Source organism: Cajanus cajan, chromosome 2 (assembly GCF_000230855.2).
Source record: "Cajanus cajan strain Asha chromosome 2, NIPB_CcT2T_4, whole genome shotgun sequence".
NCBI lineage: Eukaryota > Viridiplantae > Streptophyta > Magnoliopsida > Fabales > Fabaceae > Cajanus > Cajanus cajan.
In genome coordinates, this window is record NC_138518.1 from 60,998,810 (window position 1) to 61,019,782 (window position 20,973).

General features: G+C 35.0%; 2 protein-coding genes across 18 annotated transcripts; both read left to right on the plus strand.

Annotated features, from left to right (window-relative positions):
* Positions 1–6,061: 6,061 nt before the first annotated feature.
* Positions 6,062–7,948, plus strand: LOC109790955 (uncharacterized). The gene is made up of 4 exons (XM_083068594.1): positions 6,062–6,215; positions 6,755–6,934; positions 7,047–7,081; positions 7,525–7,948. The coding sequence occupies exons 1-4, from the start codon at positions 6,139–6,141 to the stop codon at positions 7,677–7,679; spliced, it is 447 nt and encodes a 148-aa protein (XP_082924720.1). The 5' UTR covers positions 6,062–6,138; the 3' UTR covers positions 7,680–7,948.
* Positions 7,949–8,148: 200 nt separating this feature from the next.
* Positions 8,149–15,701, plus strand: LOC109813102 (retrovirus-related Pol polyprotein from transposon TNT 1-94). 17 transcript variants are annotated; one of them, XM_083068593.1, is made up of 7 exons: positions 8,149–8,290; positions 8,547–12,683; positions 12,887–12,947; positions 13,055–13,217; positions 13,719–13,764; positions 15,417–15,487; positions 15,584–15,701. In XM_083068593.1, the coding sequence occupies exon 2, from the start codon at positions 8,764–8,766 to the stop codon at positions 11,929–11,931; it is 3,168 nt and encodes a 1,055-aa protein (XP_082924719.1). In that variant the 5' UTR covers positions 8,149–8,290; positions 8,547–8,763; the 3' UTR covers positions 11,932–12,683; positions 12,887–12,947; positions 13,055–13,217; positions 13,719–13,764; positions 15,417–15,487; positions 15,584–15,701. The 17 variants fall into 17 exon arrangements, with proteins under 17 accessions (XP_082924719.1, XP_082924718.1, XP_082924704.1 ...); XM_083068592.1 differs by lacking the exon at positions 8,149–8,290 and having other exon boundaries at positions 8,297–12,392; positions 12,590–12,683; XM_083068578.1 differs by lacking the exon at positions 8,149–8,290 and having other exon boundaries at positions 8,297–12,683.
* Positions 15,702–20,973: the final 5,272 nt, after the last annotated feature.

The following is a 20,973-nucleotide window of genomic DNA, read 5'->3' on the forward strand; positions in this document are numbered from 1 at the left end:
ACTCACATATCGCATCAAAGGTCATAAAGGAGATTCAACAATCTACTCTAAGGGATAACACCTACTCAAGGGGATTTTTCAACAATTGGACTCACTAAGCACCACACCAATATTCACACGATGAGTTACCCATTTTCGAAAATAACATTTCCCTCCTAAGTCAATCAACATGCTTAAATGTCTATAACACTCTCAATATCAACACATCAACAACATACATCTACATAGATTGCTCAATGAATATAAATTGAACAATAGTAATCAAATCACAACATACCAAAGCATATAAACAAATTTAACCATATAACGATATATATATATATATATATATATATATATATATATATATATATATATATATATATATATATTATTTCATATCAATATACATAGCACAATTATCATCAATCAACATATAACATGCAATGGATTCACCTAACCTATTAATGTTCACCATTTTATCATATAAATAACAAGAATTTCCAAAGAAACTTATGCTCAACACCATTGAGGTAGGGAGCACTTTGCTTCGCTCATGCTCGACACCATTCAATCTTTGTTTAGTGTAGCTATGGTAGAGAACTCTTAGACTCTCATGCTTGGCGTGGCAAAGTCCCATGGCCATCTCCAAACTAGACAAAAATGAGTCTTTCTCCTCATGATAGACGTCACTCCTTTAGCACCATGCACCAATCCAAGTAGAGTCAATTCTCCCACTTCATGCTCAATGCAATTCAAACCACGGTCGACGTCATTTGAATCCAAGACAAATCTCTCTCCTCACATCCAATGTCACCAATTTTGCATTTGATGTAAGTAAGACAAAGCACCTCTGATTAAAACCATATTTGGTGTAACACCATGAAAATACTGAGCTATTTGATATATATACTCTATATATATATATATATATATGTATGTATGTATGCATGTATGTATATGTTGTTTATATGGATTTGGATTGGATTATGGAGATGTGGATTTGAAATGTACTTACCTTTGTGCATGTTGTATGTTGATGTGGTTTTGATTAGTTGTTTAAGCATAGTAGTGATTTTGTAGTATGAGATGAGAGGTTGATGTTTTGAGAGGTTTGTATAGGCATGTGTGTGCATGAATTTGGTGAATGATGCATTGTACACCATTATACTGAACTGGTACTAAGAGGGAAGAAGACTGATCACCTTCCTTCTCATCTTGGTTAAGTGAAGTATTATGGCATGCAACTCATTATTCCAAGCATATGTATTTGAAAGTGATGTTTGTTTGTGTGTTGATACATGTTGCATTTCATATGGTGGTGAGTTGTGAGTATTGCATGGAAAAGAATAGGATGGATAGGAGATTAAAGGATAGGAACATAAGATAAATCCGATCTTTCTGAGTGAATTTGAGGTTGTTTTAGAACTTAGAGAGTTGAAATACTTCAAGGAATAGAATATTTGAGGTGAATAGGTGCTAGGGGTGAAATTTGAAAATTTTGGAAAATGGCTATATATAGGGACTTAGGACTGGAGGGTCTCATTTGTCAGACAGAGACAATTTCTAGAGAGAGAAAGTAGAGAGAGAAGCTCTAGTCCGGAGGAAAGCTGAGGACACATTTGGGAAACTTATCAAGCCAGGATCAATCTTCATAACTGGAGTTTTAAGATATTTGCCCTCTAAAGCCTTGAAAAGTGAGATTGAAGTTTGAATTGGGAATTTGAGGGTTTTGTTCAAATCTTGCATTTCTAAAGTTTCTGAGGTAAGGGTAGTACTTATAAGACTTAATCTAGTATGTATGGAGTTGAAATATCACATTGATTCCATGTTTTACGCATGATTGAGGCTGGATTGAGATGGAGACGGTTTGGTTAGGGTTCTTCATGATTTCCTATGATTTTCATGGATTAATGGTTAATACTTGTTTTTAACACTTAATATGTTGCTTTTGGATGGTGTTTATACTCTATAATGGTTCGTAATTGTATAAATTTGGTTTGGGATTCATTTGGGATGGATTTTGGGGGTAAAAATTGAGGTTTTCGAACTTCTGAAGCGCTGTCTGATGCATGCACGCTGAGCGCACGCAACGACGCGCTGAGCACACTAAAGAACAGAATTGTTGTCAGGATGCACGCTGAGCGCACGAGTCTACGCGCTGAGCGGACTGTTTCCAGTGGCTCTCTATCTCAAGCGCGCTGAGCGCACGAGTCTACGCGCTGAGCGCATATAGTCATGGGCTGAGCGCACGTGGTGACGCGTTGAGCGGGCAAAGCCTGATGGGCTCCCAATTGTAGTTGCGCTGGGCGCAAATACCACTGCGCTGGGCACATGGTTGCTTTGAGGAAAACCTTTTATAATTGAGTTTTTATGAAACTTTTAAATGTTGAATCATATCATCTTTGATGTTATATATTTGGTATGGAATGTGGCATGGTTTTGGAAAAGATTGCATGTATGTGTGTGTTTGGTTTGGAAAGCTAATAGAACTTAGAGGAGTAAGGTTATGGTATGGATTGGGAGATCTCTTGGTGAGGTCTGGATATAATCTTTGGGAAAATATGGAATTTGGGGGTCCCATGGTGAGGATCCCAATATGGAACTTTTCCAAAGATTGTATAATAAACCACTTCAGATGTTAGGTGGATTCTGAAGTACTCCTCTAAGTATTCTATTTGCTACCGGTATGGGGGCAAGACCGAGTAATACCGATGGATGAAGTGGCCACGATCACCAGGGTTACGTGACGACGTAATCCAACTGTATATTTTCCATGAGAGGTTAGGTGTGTGACATGGGTTGATGACATGTTTCACCGAATCAACACTTGGTTTAGATGTGTTGAGGCCAACATTTGGTTTGGATGTGTTGGTTACATCATGGATTATACAGTGGTGTGACTTTGTTTTGCATATGGAATATGTATACATATGGTATGGATTGTATACATTGATTATGGATTCTTTATTATCATAGAATATGTATGCATTGGCATGGATGTGCATACATTGGATTTTGGATTGGTTTATTTTTGGCATGGAAATGACTTGTTATAATGTTGTCATTCCCTTGGTATGGATACATACTGTTTATGAGTATCTAGTTAATGCTATTTCATTTTATTGTACTATGGTTGGTTTTATACGTGCTAACCCTTATATTTCCATGATGTGGACTGTGATGATCTCACTATGTGGGGGAGCAGATTAGGTGTGAGGCTTTGGGATGACAAGGAGTCTTTTGGTAGCTGCTTTGAGAAGTGGCTAGGCTTAGAGCTTGACCAGCACCTAGGGTGTCTTATTTTGATGTCTTCATGACGTTGTATATTATTATCTTTTTGGATTGTATAACCTTACGAATGATGACTCTTTTATAAAATTATGTTTTATATGATGAAAAAAATTTATATGTTATTGTATATTTACACTCTAGCGTAGCTGGCCCTTACTCTATTTTCTTTATTATATATTATTTTATTTTGGTTGGTTCTGGATGTGACGGCCTAGGGTGGGTCGTTACATTTGGCGCCATGAAGGCATGCTTGGTGAGACAATAAGTTTTACACATAGTAGACGCAAAATTTGGCTTAAAGCCACCAAATCATCAGACAACCAAGAATAAAACAATATAATTCACATGTACAATTCGTGAATCACTCATTTCTAGCCAGAAACAACACATGCAACAACAATTTGTTGAAGATCACCATATCCTTCCCTTGAAAACCAAAAATGACCAAGTTCAACTTTCATCAAAAGAATTCATGCAAATTAACAATACCATTGCACCCAATCAACACCCAATTCATGCTTAACCACTCAACAATTCAACATGTAATCGATTCTAACTTCCTTTAACTTTAGAAATCTCAAAATTTGAGAAGAAGAGGACAAAGGAGGAAGAACGAACTTTGAGCTTTGGGAAGCGTCACACCACAATAAAATGATCTTCAACTAAAAGCCTCTGATCAACACCCAAGCACCATGAAAAATCTATTGCCTCTCGGGAAATCTATAAAGTAGAAGAAGCGAAAGTCAAAACTCCAAAGCTTCTCTCTCTAATATCTATCTAGGTTCTTCGAGAAATGAGCTTATGAGGCTCAAGTATAAAAAGAAACCTTATATACTTTTTTCCTCAAGGTCAAACTGGATATTTTTTTTCAGAGAAACCTTTTAAAACACCTAAAGACTCTTCAAAAGTTCCTTAATACTCACAATCTCTCAACACCTTTTCTTAGAACACCATAACAAATAATTATGGGTAAAAATACAATAATTAACAAAACTTACAATGTTACAATTCTCTTTATCAACAGTAATTTTCATCCAAAAAAAATAGAATTACTTAATAAAAGGAATGGGTATTAATCTCTAAATTACTCCTCAACTTCTCAGATCACCTCAACAGTAGTAACATCCCACAAAACCTTCACTAAGTCGATGAACTTATCTTTCAACTCCTTCAACTTATGATCAACCACAACAATTGACCTCTACTCATAGGCTAGGTTATCTCTAACCTACACCTCATCCATCTCCACCATATGACTCTGGTTATGGACATACTTCCTCAACTAAGAGACATGAAACACATCATGTAAGTTGGAAAGAAATGGTGGCAACACCAACTTATAAGCCACTAGACCTACACAACGAAGGATTTGATAAGGCCCAATGAATCTCGGCATCAACTTCTTATACCTTATCGTCCTTCCCATTCTAGTAATGGATGTCATCTTCAAGAAAACATGTTCTCCCTCATTAAACTCTAGATGCTTCCTCCTCTTGTCAGCATAGGATTTTTGCCTACTCTAGATAGTCCTCATCCTCTCCTGAATCATCTTCACCTTTTATGTAGTTTGCATAACTAGTTCCGACCCCACAACAATTGATTCTCCCTCCTTGTACTAGTACATAGGAATCTTACATCTTCTCCCATATAGTGCCTCAAAAGGTGTCATGCTAATGCTAACATGGAAGTTGTTGTTATAAGTGAACATCACTAGAGGTAACACCTCCTCCCGACTACCAAGATGATCCAAAACACATGCTTTTAGAAAATACTCCAATGACTGAATTGTTCTCTCTGATTGTCCATCCATTTGTGGGTGATTGGCGGAAACCTCAAGCTCGTTCCCCATAACTTGGTGCAAACTCTACTAGAACCAAAAAGTAAACTTTAGATCCCTATCAAAGATAATATTAGAAGGCACTCCATGCAACTGTACTATCTTCTTGATATACAATTGTGTGAGCCTTTTCAAAAATTAGTTCTTGTTGATTGGAATTTGGAACTAAATGCATACATTTAGTTAACCTATGAACAATCATCCATATAAATAATATCACTGTTCCTGACAGACCTAAACAACCTAATTATGAAATCTCTCATGATGCTATCCTATTTTCATTCCATAATTTCCATCAACAATAACTTCCTTCCAAGCTTCTAGTTATTTAATGACGGGTTATGACTTGTCATAATAAGTGACACAGCAAGGATTACGTAAATACAAAAAAACAAAACTTTTCTATTTAAACATCCAACGTATAATATCTTTAGTGAGGCCAAATCACGAAACAGTTCACACTTCCTACATTCATCACTCTTGTTTTTCACTATGCTGGTGTAACAATGTCCACAGTGACGATAGAGAAACAAGATTTATGGCACAATGAAACACAATGTTTCCACAAGACATTAGAAATTTTTTTTATGACTACGAAGGAACAAGTAAAACTATTCTTTGGAGGTTATTGAGTATCTGATTTGCATATTATAGTTACTAAAATTTATATTTATACTATATATTTATAATTTTATTGGATATCTTTAAAAGGACTATATAATGTATTTTTAATTAACCTTCTTCTAATAATATTATTAATATTAAAATTGTAAAATTATAATACTTAAAAATCTATTTCACTTATTGAAATTTGAGGAACAAAAATATAATTAAGCTTAAAAAAAATTCTTTTATCACTCGTGGACCAATTAGTGAAAAATATTGAAGTTGAAAGCAACAACTGATGTATGGGGCCACGTGGGTCCATACTTTTGGATAGAGTCATAGAGATAACGTGTTTAGTTGGCTGGTAATCTTTCAGTGACCAAAACATCTCAATTCGAATTCTCAAAAGTTCCAAATTCAACATGGGATTGGGAGTTTTACCATTTCTCTTGCTTCCACCTCCTTCTGCTGCTTCTATACCTGCATCTCTAAGGTATATGTAAGTTCCCCTCTAATTTATTTTTCTTAACAATTTATCCTGCTTTATATAGCTGTGAAAATTCAGTTATATTCTCTCTCAAAAAGTTGGCCAATATCGGTAGCATAAATTAATGTATAGAATTTCTGTAGTTTTATTATATGCTACAGTTTCATCACTGAATGCGTAAATCAACTGATATGAGTTGTTCTATCTTAATGATATTGAATTTGAGTCTTCAGTATGTAGCTACGTTAAATACTCAGACCCATAGTGGAAGATGCATGTGATTTAAACCAAAATTTGATGTAGTTTTCGACCAACATTATGGATCAGATCCCTTAAGTAAGGTTAGTATTAAAAGTAAGGTTTCTCAATTAGTCATCCACATTATGGATATTTTGTACCAATGATATGATTAAAAAAATGTTATAGTTTTTTCTGAAAACTAAGTAGAGTTATGTTTCAATTAAAAATGGATTCTTCTAATGCATAAACTTTTCATGGTTCTTGAAAAGCATTTCTCTTGACGATGTGCTTCAAACCTTGGATAAATCCAGGTGCATGGAAGATGCAAAACTCAACTATACCGAGAATAACAGAGTCTCCACATTAAGAGTGAAAAAGATTTCTAGAAGGGCGATTCTTCAATTTCTGGGTGTTAATCACATGATATGTTATGCTTCTCCTGCTTTGGCTGCACCAATTATGCCAGACATGAAGGATCCTGAAGTCATACGGTTTTACTTTGTTTTTCTTTAATTTTATTACCTAATCTTATTGGTGTGATGAAGTGAGAAATGATGGTGTATTGTGATTTGTGATTTACTGTTTTTTATGCGAAGCATCTAGGACTTTGAAGCTACCTAGTGGAGTGAGAATTCAAGGTAAAGAATTCTATAACTTCCGTGTTACACAGTCCTTGAGTAAAATGAAGTTGTGTGTGGGGGAAATTGTTGATGCTAGAACACTTTGAGGTTTAACACTGATGATGTTTGATGCAAAGCCTTAAAGCCTTATTTTCATTTGTGTGTGTGAGTTTGTTTTTCCCCACATTCGATGTTACTAAATCACGTTTGACAGGAAACAAAATCAATTTTGATACTTTCACCGTGAAACCAAACACACACTTAGCAGAACGTGATTCTTTCATGCTTCTTCAAAATAAGGGTGAAAGAACTTGGTTCTTGATAGAAAAATTGAAACATGATGTGTAAAGTTATGGCACAAATTTCTTCCATATTTCCTGTTTTAAGGAAAACACGTTTCCTTGATTTTAGGCCATGATTCTATGCATGGTTTCCTTTTTTTGCTCCTTGTTTTGTTCCAGGTTTCCTTATTCTGGGTGCATACGCTTCTTCTCAATGCCTATATAAGGCATCAAGCATTTGGAGCAAATTGCAATTGATTCAGCAATCTACACACTTGAGAAAAATCATACATAGAGAGGAAAGATTCAAGAGAGTATTTTTAGTCTATATTTGAGAGATTATCTTTGTTCTCATGATATTAGAGAACTTCTTGTACTCTCCTATTTCTACATAGTGGAATTATCTTGCTCTTGATCGCCCGTGGTTTTTTCTCCGTCTTTGGAGTTTCCACGTAAACTTGGTGTGTATTTATTTTTCTTGTCTCTCTACTTACTTCTCTCTATCTCTAATTAACTTGATCCAGTGCTTCCGCATTCCGCTCATTCTTTCTGATACCCAACAAGTGGTATCAGAGCTACTTGTTTAATTAGAGATTCAATATGTCTACCGTCACTAAATTTGACATTGAGAAGTTTGATGGCAAGATTTGTTTTTCTATTTGGAAAGTCCAAATGAAAGCCGTTCTTACACAGAATGGATTGAAGAAAGCTTTAGATGGAAAAGCCAAAAAGCCGGTCAACATGACTGATGAGCAATGGGACGAGTTGGATGAAAAGGCGCTTTCAGCAATCCAACTATGCTTGTCCAAGGAGGTTCTTCGTGAAGTAGCAAATGAAACAACCGCTGCTGCTTTGTGGCTGAAATTGGAATCTCTTTATATGACCAAAAGTCTCGCAAACAAGCTTCGTCTCAAAGAAAGACTATATACGATTCGTATGGTCGAAGGTACTCCTATTCAATCTCATCTTAATGAGTTTAATTCTATTATCATGGATTTGGAAAATATTGAAATTAAAATTGATGATGAAGATAAAGCTGTTTTGTTGATTGTCTCATTACCTTCTACCTATAAACACTTTAAAGAAATTATGTTGTATAGCAACAATGATACCTTATCCTTTGAAGATGTTAAATCTAATTTGTTGTCCAAAGAAAAGTTTGATCTTGATATCCACTCTGAGGACAAGGGTGAGGGTTTAAGTGTCAGGGGTAGAACTCAAGAAAAAGGGAGTACCAGTAACAAGAAAAGTAGATCCAAATCCAGAGGGCGTAAATCCAACAAAACCTGTCGTTATTGCAAGAAATTTGGGCATGATATCTCCGACTGCTTTATCTTGAAAAAGAAACAAGAAAGGCAAGAAAAAGGTAAAAATCCTGCTGAAGCTGCTAATGTTGAAACTGATTCTGATGGTGATGTTATGATATCTGTCTCTTCTGATAAGAGGAGCAAAACTGAATGGATTCTTGATTCTGGATGTACATTTCATATGTGTCCTTATAAGGACTTATTCACCACTCTTGAACCTGTTGATAGTGGTGTTGTCTTGATGGGTAATGACACCCAATGCAAGATTGCAGGAATAGGTACTATTCAGATCAAGACTCATGATGGCACTATCAAGACTCTTTCCAATGTTCGCTTTATTCCTGACTTGAAGCGAAATCTAATTTCTCTTGGCACCCTAGAGTCTCTTGGGTGCAAGTATTCAGCTGAAGGTGGAGTTCTAAAGGTATCAAAAGGTGCTATTGTTTTATTAAAAGCTAACCGTATTGGTAGTTTGTATATCTTGCAAGGATCTATAGTGACAGGATCAGCAGCTGTCTCATCTTCTATGTCTGATAAAGATGCCACCAAATTATGGCACATGCGCCTGGGCCATATGAGTGAAAAAGGCATGCACCTTCTGAGCAAGCAAGGTCTCCTTGGTAATCAAGGCATCGGTAAGTTGGAGTTTTGTGAACATTGTGTCTTTGGGAAGCAGAAAAGAGTTAGCTTCTCCACTGCAACTCATCGCACAAAAGGTACCCTTGATTACATTCATTCTGATCTTTGGGGTCCTTCTAAAGTTCCATCTTATGGAGGATGCCGTTATATGATGACTATTATTGATGATTTTTCTCGTAAAGTCTGGGTCTATTTTCTAAGGCACAAAAATGAAACATTCCCCACTTTTAAGAAGTGGAAAATTCTTGTTGAAACTCAGACAGGAAAGAAAGTCAAGAAGCTCAGAACGGATAATGGATTGGAGTTCTGTGAAGGTGACTTTAATGAGTTCTGCGCAAATCATGGTATTGCTAGACACAAAACCATTCCAGGTAAACCCCAGCAGAATGGTGTTGCAGAACGTTTAAACAGAACTATCCTTGAGAGAGCTCGTTGTATGCTCTCAAATGCTGGGTTATGGCATCAACGTGAGTTGTGGGTCGAGGCAGCATCTACAGCTTGCTACTTGATCAACCGATCTCCACACTCTTCACTTAATTTCAAGATTCCAGAAGAAATTTGGTCAGGTAATCCTATTGATTATTCTAATTTAAGAATTTTTGGATGTCCTGCATATGCACATGTTAATGATGGAAAATTAGCTCCTAGAGCTATTAAGTGCATATTTCTTGGTTATGCATCTGAATCTAAAGGTTATCGTTTATGGTGTTCTGAGTTTAAGTCACGAAAATTAATTCTTAGTAGAGATGTGACTTTTAATGAGGATGCATTATTATCTTCTGGAAAACAATCATCTGTGTCTTCTTCCAGTACTAATAATCTGCAAGGTACTAGCGAGAAGGTGGAGTTAGAGTTAAAATCTGTAGCTCCTAATGTTGATGTTCCATCTTCCTCTACCACTGAGTCTAGCATTGATGATCATGGTGATGATCATCCTATTCAGCAACAGGAAGAATATAATATTGCACGAGATAGGACAAGAAGACAGATAAAATTGCCAGCTAGATACACTGATGACAATTTGACTGCTTATGCATTGTCAATTGCACAAGAGGTAAATGATGATGTTGAACCTGCCAGCTATAGTGAAGCTGTTTCTTGTGTTGATTCTGCTAAGTGGCTAGTGGCTATGAATGAAGAAATTGAAAGTCTTCACAAGAACAACACTTGGAATTTGACAAAGCTCCCCAAAGGCAAACGACCTCTAAGGTGTAAATGGATCTATAAGAAGAAAGATGGCATTCCAGGGGTTGAAGATCCTAGATGCAAGGCGCGATTAGTCGTTAAAGGCTTTTATCAAAAGGAAGGTATTGACTTTAATGAGATTTTCTCACCTGTTGTTCGTCATACTTCCATTCGTATTTTGCTTGCTTTTGTTGCTCTGTTTGATTTAGAATTAGAGCAACTTGATGTAAAGACAGCTTTTCTACATGGAGAGCTGGAAGAAGAAATTTATATGGATCAGCCTGAGGGATTTGTTGTTCCTAGTAAGGAGCATCTTGTTTGTCAATTAAAGAAATCTTTATATGGCCTCAAGCAAGCACCCAGACAATGGTATAAAAAATTTGATTCCTTTATGATTGGGCAAGGTTATTCCAGGAGTAAATATGATGATTGTATTTATTTTCAACAATTTCCTGATGGAACTTTCATATACTTGTTACTTTATGTTGATGATATGTTGATTGCATCACGTGACAAGTCTTTGATCAGCAAATTGAAAGCTCAACTCAATAATGAGTTTGAGATGAAGGAATTAGGTGCAGCTAAGAAAATTCTTGGCATGGAGATTCATAGAGATCGACAAGTTGGTAAATTATTCTTATCTCAACAAAAATATATTGAGAGATTACTTGACAGATTTAATATGAATAATTGTAAACCTGTTTCTACTCCACTTGCTGCACATTTCAAGTTATCTTCAGACCTTTGCCCACAAACAAAAGAAGAGATGGAGCGTATGTCACACGTTCCATATGCTAGTGCAGTTGGCAGTTTAATGTATGCTATGGTGTGCACTAGACCTGATTTAGCATATGCTGTTAGCATGGTGAGCCGATACATGCATAATCCTGGAAAGGATCACTGGAGTGCTGTAAAATGGATTTTTCGGTATCTTAAAGGTACTAGTAATATTGGCTTGGTGTTTGACAGAAACAAAGCTACAACTAATAATGTTGCAGGTTTTGTTGATTCGGATTATGGTGGTGATCTTGATAGAAGAAGATCTCTTTCTGGCTACATTTTTACTCTCTGTAATTCTGCTATCAGTTGGAAAGCTTCACTTCAATCTATTGCAGCATTATCTACAACAGAAGCAGAATATGTTTCAGCAACAGAGGGTGTGAAAGAGGCTCTCTGGATCCGAGGTTTGGTCAAAGAACTTGGTCTCACACAAGATGTTCTTACTGTATTTTGTGATAGTCAGAGTGCCATTCATTTGACTAAGAATAGTCGTTACCACGACAAGACCAAACACATAGATGTTAAACATCACTTTATCCGAGATATTGTTACTATTGGTGAAGTTCTACTACAAAAGGTACATACATCTGAGAATCCAGCAGATATGCTTACTAAGCCACTTCCGAATGCCAAGTTTCAGCATTGTTTGGGCTTGGTTGGTCTCTACAACAAATGATTGCCCCTCTGGGGCTTTATCTGGCGATGAGCAACTTATTAAATTTGAGCCAAGGTGGAGATTGTAAAGTTATGGCACAAATTTCTTCCATATTTCCTGTTTTAAGGAAAACACGTTTCCTTGATTTTAGGCCATGATTCTATGCATGGTTTCCTTTTTTTGCTCCTTGTTTTGTTCCAGGTTTCCTTATTCTGGGTGCATACGCTTCTTCTCAATGCCTATATAAGGCATCAAGCATTTGGAGCAAATTGCAATTGATTCAGCAATCTACACACTTGAGAAAAATCATACATAGAGAGGAAAGATTCAAGAGAGTATTTTTAGTCTATATTTGAGAGATTATCTTTGTTCTCATGATATTAGAGAACTTCTTGTACTCTCCTATTTCTACATAGTGGAATTATCTTGCTCTTGATCGCCCGTGGTTTTTTCTCCGTCTTTGGAGTTTCCACGTAAACTTGGTGTGTATTTATTTTTCTTGTCTCTCTACTTACTTCTCTCTATCTCTAATTAACTTGATCCAGTGCTTCCGCATTCCGCTCATTCTTTCTGATACCCAACATGATGCATTTTACTATCCCTTGTGATTGAAAGAAATCAAGCTATCGATAGAAGTCTTTGTACATAAATTGGTATTCATATCAAGTTTTCAAATTAGATGTAGTTGAAGGGGAAGGACCAGAAACACATGATGGAGATTTGGTTGAATTCAATTATGTATGCAGGCGTGCAAATGGATACTTTGTTTTCAGGTAATTGCATACTGTGGAATTTTTATTAGCAATTGCACATTTGCACCGATAGTCATGATCCAAATCATTATGGGATTCTAATACATACAATATAATCATTTAATTTCTTGTTTCATATTTCCCCTCTTAATAGTCTTTAAGCCAGTTTATCTGACCTAAACGTGTCTTACTGTTGCATGGTTTCATACTCTAATTCATGATAGTACAGTGGACCAATTCAGTGGAGAAAGTAAACCTGTTATACTTCCTTTGGATGAGAACCAGGTCAGTTTCTTTCATTCAACTTGTAGGGTCCACTGAACTCTAAAATGTTTTTACCATTCAACTTTAGATAAGGTTGTATATATTTTCATTTTTTTTATTGGACACAGATGCAGTAGTCAAACAGAGTTCCTTGCCTTGGGCTTTCTACTTTGCTAAATAACTTCCAGAGTAGCAGTTGCATATTTGGATTTCAAAGTATGGTGATAACTTGTGAAACAAAAGAAAAAGAAATATGTAAAGATGCACAAGGCAATTTAGTCGAGTATGGAGGTGTTTTGTTGCTATCATCTAACTCTAATCATTGTTGATTCTTTTCTAACATTCTTCAAAGTTGAAAAAGAAAAAGAAATATATCGATGGATGCTTGTGAAATAAGTTAGTTGATGCTTGTGACAAAGACAAAGAAGTATGCTGAGGCTTGTGAAACAAAAGAAAGAGAAATATGTAAAGTGCACAAGACAATTTAGTTGAGTGTGAAAGCATTTTCTTTTCTTTCTATCTAGCTAACTTGAAGCATTGTTGATTTTTTTCACCTAGCATTCTTTAAAGTTAAGGATTCCATTAACCTTAAAATTTATGTGACTTCTAATATCCCCTTTTTATTGTGCCTCATTATTTTTCTGCATTGAGAATTTAACCAACTTGCTTGCTTGTTTGTTGTTCATAAAGAAAATATATATCATCTGATTTTCAACTGCTTGCTTGTTGTTCTTTGTAAACAATTCATAATTAAGAGGTAACATTATTCTAATTACAATTTTATATATACAGATGATAGCGGGCTTAAAGGAGGTCCTGACTGGCATGAGAGTTGGTGGTATGTTCCAAGTTATTGTCATTATTTTTCCTGGCTAACTAGCATTTCCTCACGAATTTTCCATATGCATTTTAGTCCAAACATTGGCATACAATCTATCTATTTATAATGTAATAATTTTTGAAACACTGATTATTATGCTTCCATTTCAGTGATTTAGTTATCATTGTTCTGCCATGCCAACTTTTTTGCTTGTGTCATCCTCCTGCTTCAGTCCAACTATCTTAAAACATGCCTTTCTGACAAGAGGCACGCTTACATTATCACTTCTACATTCATTGAATACTCTTAATCTCACTTTCATTCTAACTCTTCGCTCTCAATTTCTTTTCAACTATATAGTTAATCACTTACCTTACTCTTTTATCTTTTAGTAATTACACTTATTCTTTTTTACTAATATTATTCTAATGCATGTGAGATTTAAATTTTGTAATTTGTTGGAGGGTATTAGAGCCTGGATCAATAATCCATGGAACCCAATGGTTCAATTTGTAGAAACGCTGTATATTATTTACATAACCAAGTAATCTGTGATAAGTTTGCAACGATAACAGTGAGTATTTTTTCATTTATCTCTAGGAAAATTATATATATATTCTCAGAGTGATATATTTGACAGTAATAATTTATAATTATTTAATGTGTCAATCCATTTGCAACATCCTACTTTTATGTATTTTCTTCTAATTCAAAACTGTACCGTCTAGGTAAAAACCCGACTAGTGTACCATCTAGGTAAAAATCCGACTTAACTAATCCTCACTCATTGCGCGGCCTCGTAGCAAGAACGGTTGAGGAAATCCCTATGTTCTCGGGGCCCATAAGGCCCATGGACGACGAAGTATAAAACCTAAAATCCTAAGGCTAAGAAGGCAGATTACACTTTTGAATGCTCTGGCTTTGAGGCTTGACCTAGGCAGAAACCCTAGCGCACCTCGTGGCCCAAAGAGCCCATAAACAAGAAAGTATAAAACCTGAAACCCTAAGGCTAAGAAGGCAGATCACACTTTTGAATGTTCTGGCTTTGAGGCTTGACCTAGGAAAAAACCCTAGTGCACCCTTTGGCCGGAACATTTTGGCGCCCACCGTGGGGCTACGGAAAAACTTTTCCTACGCCCCAAGAAATACAAAAAACCTACACTCTACTATGGCGAGAGGCGGCACATCCAACCATGACAACAACACCCTACCATGGAGGAGATGATGGCGTTGATCAATGGCTTGAAAGAGGAGCGCGACCCAGAGAGAGAGAAGGAGAGGAAATTTCCCGCACAAAAACAGAGTGGGCTCTGTGTTTTCGTCGGTGTAAGGTCTTGCACCGTTGGATCGAGCTGATTTTTGGACTGTAGGTTCCAGAAATGTGGTTCTTCATTCTGACCGTTCGGATTATTAACCGGAGGTTTGGTTTGGGAGAAAACAGCTTCATATCAGTAGGTGAAAGTGTTCCAACACAAAACAGAGCTGGTACTGTGTTTTAATCGGTGTGAAGTCGTTCACCGTTGGATCGGGCTGATTTTTGGACTATAGGTTCCAAAAACCTTTAACATATGACTAATTTAATATTCTTTCAGTATATTATGTTGTGTAAGCATAAGAATATCATGTTAGTAATTGTGGTTATCCTTTGTGACATTTACTTGTACTGTTAGGAAAGAGAAGAGCACTGATTCCACCTTCATCAGGATATGTAAATGAGAACTTGAAACCTATACCTGAAGAGGTTAGCTATGCATGCTCTTAACTGCTTATATAAATTGTCAATAACGATCTTTGATTATAGTACATGAATGTGAAGAGTATTCTTTTTTAATTGCAGTTTGGCCCTCGTCGCAGCCTTTTTTCTCATGCACAGGAGCCTTTGGTTTTCGAAGTTCAACTCTTGAAAATTTTGAGCCCTCCTCTACCACCTGCATTTAACTAATTCTTTTTTTTAATCTATTGTGTGTCACCATGCATTTCATTATAAAGCTTTGTAGTCTTGATCTATTTAGAACCACTCAAGATTTGATTTTAAAATTTAAAATAAGTCTAACAATTACATGAAAGATGACTTTGATTCAGCATGTCAATTTGTCAAATTTGATAAAAAAAGTCATTATCTCACATGAATCGGCACATATGTTCCTTAATTGAGAATCAATATTTAATTCTTAATTTGGTATGCAGTCATGATCAGATATACTACTTTATTTTTATAAAAATTGGTTTGAGATGAAAATAAGTTAAACTTCTTTATTGAATTTTTTTTTTATCAAATTCTTCACATCAATAACTTTTATTTCTTTTATAACCACGTACATATAATTGAATTACATTTTTTCTTTTATGATATTTTTTTGAACAATTATTAGTATGAAGTATTCCGTGATTGATAACTAATTTTCATTGAAAAACTCGGTTAACCACATTTAATAGGGTCTCTTCTTTCAATCACACTTTTTGTTTGATATTAAAAATATAATTGAATTATATTTTTCCTTATATGGTATCAACATTTAAAAAATATTTCTTTTTGTTAATTGATTACAAATTATTTTAATGATATTTAATGCAATTTATATAAATATTAAATTTTGTTTTATTACATATAATATGTATAAAGTTCAAATAAAAAATCTCGTGTTTAAAATTTTGTAAATCCACACTATTAGAAAAAATATTGTATATATTTTTCATGAGTTTTCTGGGTTTATGGATGGTATATTGCTAGATGACTCTAAAGGGGTTTCTTATGTGATGGGACTTAATTGTGGTTTTCTCATTTCTTATTCTGTCTTTTTTTTTTTTTTTTTTTATCTCCTTCGTAAAAAAAAAGAAGATATTGTATATGAGTGAAATTAATTTCACTTTAGAATTAGATTAAATAATGTCATAAATTATATTTATTAATTGTAATATGTTAATTCGATATACATTTTTTTAAATCAATAAAATTATTAAAAATAATTAATAAATTAACTTTCATCTTTGAATTCGAATCTCATATCTTCACTTCTTATTTTCTTAATCAAGTTATAACTTGTGGCCAACTTAGGCCACCATTACATTTACATGAAACCTGATAGGCTACTTCTCATAATCACCCCCACCTTCATGCCTCATCTTTTATTTTATGGGTTTAAACTTTAAACTTGTCTTACTTCGCCTTTTAATTTAATTTTATTTTTTTACATGTAACGATACATATCAATTTTTATTGTATCATATGTAAAAAATAATAATATCGTCAATCAATTAAACAAAAGAAATATATTAGGTCATTTTTAAAAATTAAGAAACTTGACTAAAATTTTTAACAATATAAGAGCCAAACAATTAAATAAAATAAGAAGCTCAAAAAAATAATTTAACTTATTCAATATTAATTGTACCAGCAGTCAAACTTCTCAAAAAATTCTCATAATTTCTTGCCCAATAGAATATATATTCTAGATTCATATTTGACTATGTTAGCTATTCTATTGTATCAAGAATCACACTATAAACTGCATAAAATAAAAATTACTCTTGCCACAAAAATAAAAATTAAACCTTTAACGACTCACCGTGGTCCCTACACTTAGTGGAATCGCACTAAAAATAGTGAACTAAGATAAATAATAAAATTGGATAACTTATAAATACAAAAACATGAAAAATATATAAGAATAATTAAGTTTTTAAATATTAAGTATTTATACAGTTATCCAAAACTACTATCTCCTAGTGTCGGTCAAGTACAAAAACTGTTATCCAAGGTGGTAACTCTAACACGAGGATCAAAACTCCCTGTCTCGTAGTGGTCACCTCAACTCCAAGCTAGCCCTGACCTGCTCCCATACCAAGTATGATCATCGCAGTTCCACCACATGAAAAATAGAAGGGTAAGCTAGAGTTCAAAAATCAATCATACAAGTACAGACAATAGTCTATACCCCACAATCATCCAACTATTAATCATATTCATAGAGTCACCATACTCTATTCAATACTACTCATGCATCCATCAATCATGAAGCAAAACACCACACACTTCATCATATTAACAATCATGCAATAAATGCATAACAATCATCATCACAAACGACCATACAGTTCAACATAAAAACCCAACTCATTCATACAACTTAAAAGCAACTTTAATACAACAACAACAACAATATACAACTTAATATTTAATGCATCATCACGCATGTACAACTGGGAGATCTCCAACAACTGAGGTTGAGCAGTCTAGGTGGCATAAACTCTACCGAATCCAGCGTTTGACCTATCTCAACCAGGTCAGGTATAGAACATCGTTAGGAACTCCGAAGAGAACCAAGTATAGACAATAATAGTTGATTGCTCAGGTGTGCCACTTAGACTCGGAGGTCCAGTACTACTGTCAGGACAGAAGGGTTTAGGTATGAGCCTACCACGGCCTTGGCTAGCCTCACCAATCCACATGTGGAGTTAGCCCACCCATTGTCCTCCAAGTACTACGCACCCTCCAGTACCTAGTCAAAGACTACATCTCTAACTAGATACCTTACTCAAATTGGTCATTCAACCATGACATGGATCGACTATTTCCATGTCGCCCCACACAGTACTAAGGGATTCAACTTTAAAACAACTTTCAACTTTAAAACAACTTTCAACTTATCACCTTAGTACTATGTATCTCAATATAGGACATATATCTTCACCATATGTCCCCAACTTTTCAACTTTACAACAATAGACACCATAACAACTTTACAAAAATAAATATATGGCTGCTTGTAATCGGTATAGCTCGGCCTGACCCTTATACCGTGGTCGCTTTATACACATGTGCCTCGACCTTGCCCACACACGGGATCAACTAAGTCCTAGAGGAGAACAACACAACGTCCACTCCAAGGGACAACTTTCCAAGGAGGGTTTTCAACAAATTGGGCTCTCAGAGCATCATAACTATCTCAATCCACACAATGGGATGAGCAACTTTGAAAACATCTCCTCTAGTCCTAGTGATCATCAACTTATCATCACAGCTTAATCAACTTAACAACTTAACAACATACAACTTTTCAGCAATAGACATCTTAACAACAATACAACAATAGGCATTATATACTAGCTTGACAACTTCTTATTCAATCATACAACTATGCAACTTTAATAATTTTAACAACATGCAAACAACTTAATTAAACAACTATAGTCATTACAATATCAATTTAATGCAACTTAACAACTTTATAAACAACTTCAGCAATATACAACATATTTAAAATTCATCTATCATGTCAACTTACACATAAACAACATAAATCAACTTAAACACCCAACAACTCAACTATTTCAACAAAAGAACAACATGCATAAAGCTTCCCTAGCTCTCAATAAACAGCATAAATCAACTTAAACACCCAACAGCTCAACTATTTCAACAAAAGAACAACATGCATAAAGCTTCCCTAGCTCTCCTGAAATTAAACAACCTACATTCTAGCTTCTCTCACCTGAAGATTGGCTCAGATTAGCCAAAAATTGAACAGAAGTAGAATTCCCCTTCGAAGCTCAACCCGAAACTTCAATCCATCCAAATCAAGCTTTCTAATATGAATTTCAAGAAAAGACAGAAGGCATTGTGGTCTAGAGGAGAAAAAAAATCATACAGAGAAATTAGAGAGAGAAAGGAGTCCACAAACCCAGAGTCCTTCTTTTTAGAACTTATCTCTCAAACCGCTCATTCTCCTCATTGCCCATACCCCTATTTATAGAAATTTCAGAATGCCCAGAACGACTTGTTCCGAATCCAGAACGGCCCGTTCTGTACCCCTTCGTCATGTGCAAAAACCACATGCAGAATGACCCGTTCTAAAATCAGAATGGTCCGTTCTGGTACTCATCCAGAACAGCTCATTCTCCATCCAGAACGGCCCATACTCCCTCTGGAACGACCCGTTTTGGGGTTTGGAACGACCCGTTTTGGGGTTTGGAACGACCCATTCTCCCTCTAGAATGGCCCGTTCTCAACTACATTTTATAGATCAATTCAGTAATTTGGAACGGTCCGTTCCAATTTGGGAACGGCCCGTTTTGGGTTACTGAATCACCTAACCTACTACGTTACAAAACCATCCATACTATTTGTTTACATTTATTGTGTATTAATGTTGGAGTAGAGGATGTCACATAAACAATTATTAATTAACTTAATATATTTATTTATCTTAAATCTAAGATATAAAATTCAAAAAATGTTTTTATTCTTGTTTTATTTTCTAATTATCAACCATTAATAAAATACTAATTTAAAATCTTATTTAATTATATCAATAATATTTTCATATCCAATTTAACCAAATATTAGTTATACAAAAATATCAAGATCATATAGTAAATTCAATAAGATTCTAGTTAAATAATTTAAAAAAATTAATTTTTCAACTATACTGTTAACAAATAATTTATTCCATAGCTAATCAATTTTTTCTATATTAATTATTAGTAAAATTTAATAACTTTTAATTTAACAATTGAATCAATGAAATTCAATATACTTCATGAGTTATTAAGCGGAGTAACTGTAAGACCCGTACCTTTCTTGTTACTCTTCCCACTCATCTCCTTCTCTATTTCCCTTTTAACTCACTTGTTTTTAGTTGAGGAATTTCAAATTCAAGGGTTCACATAGATGCTGATAGTAGAGAAAGTAGAAAGCCTTGAAGCCCGGAGTTAGTTCGCATCACCATTTCTCTTTTTTTTTTTTTTTTTTTTTTTCCCGTGAGCTTGGAATTGGAATTCTTCTCCCTTTGAGTTAAGGGAAGCTAGAATCTTGGATTGTTGTTTGAATTGAAATGTAATACTTGTTGGATTCTTGGAAAATTTGAGTTTTGGGGGTGGGTTCAAGGTTGGTTGCATGTTGAAAGCTGAAACCTTCACTAGTACAAAATATGTTTTTTTAGGTCATTGTATTCTCGTCGAAAAATGAAAAATCCAACGTAAAAAAATACGGTGGCATTTTTGAAATTAATCTAAACTTTCCGACGTAAAAATTAAAATCTACGTCGGATATGAAGTATAGTTCGACGTAGATTTCAATTTTTACGTCATACCCCCTTTTGGCCCGACGTAAAAAATTGTTTTATACCCCCCCAACATCTTCGTCTTCATCGTGCGCGCAAGTGTTTTTACATTATTTTCCTCTAGGATTTTCCTCTAGCGATTTTCGGCAACGATGGTATGAGACCT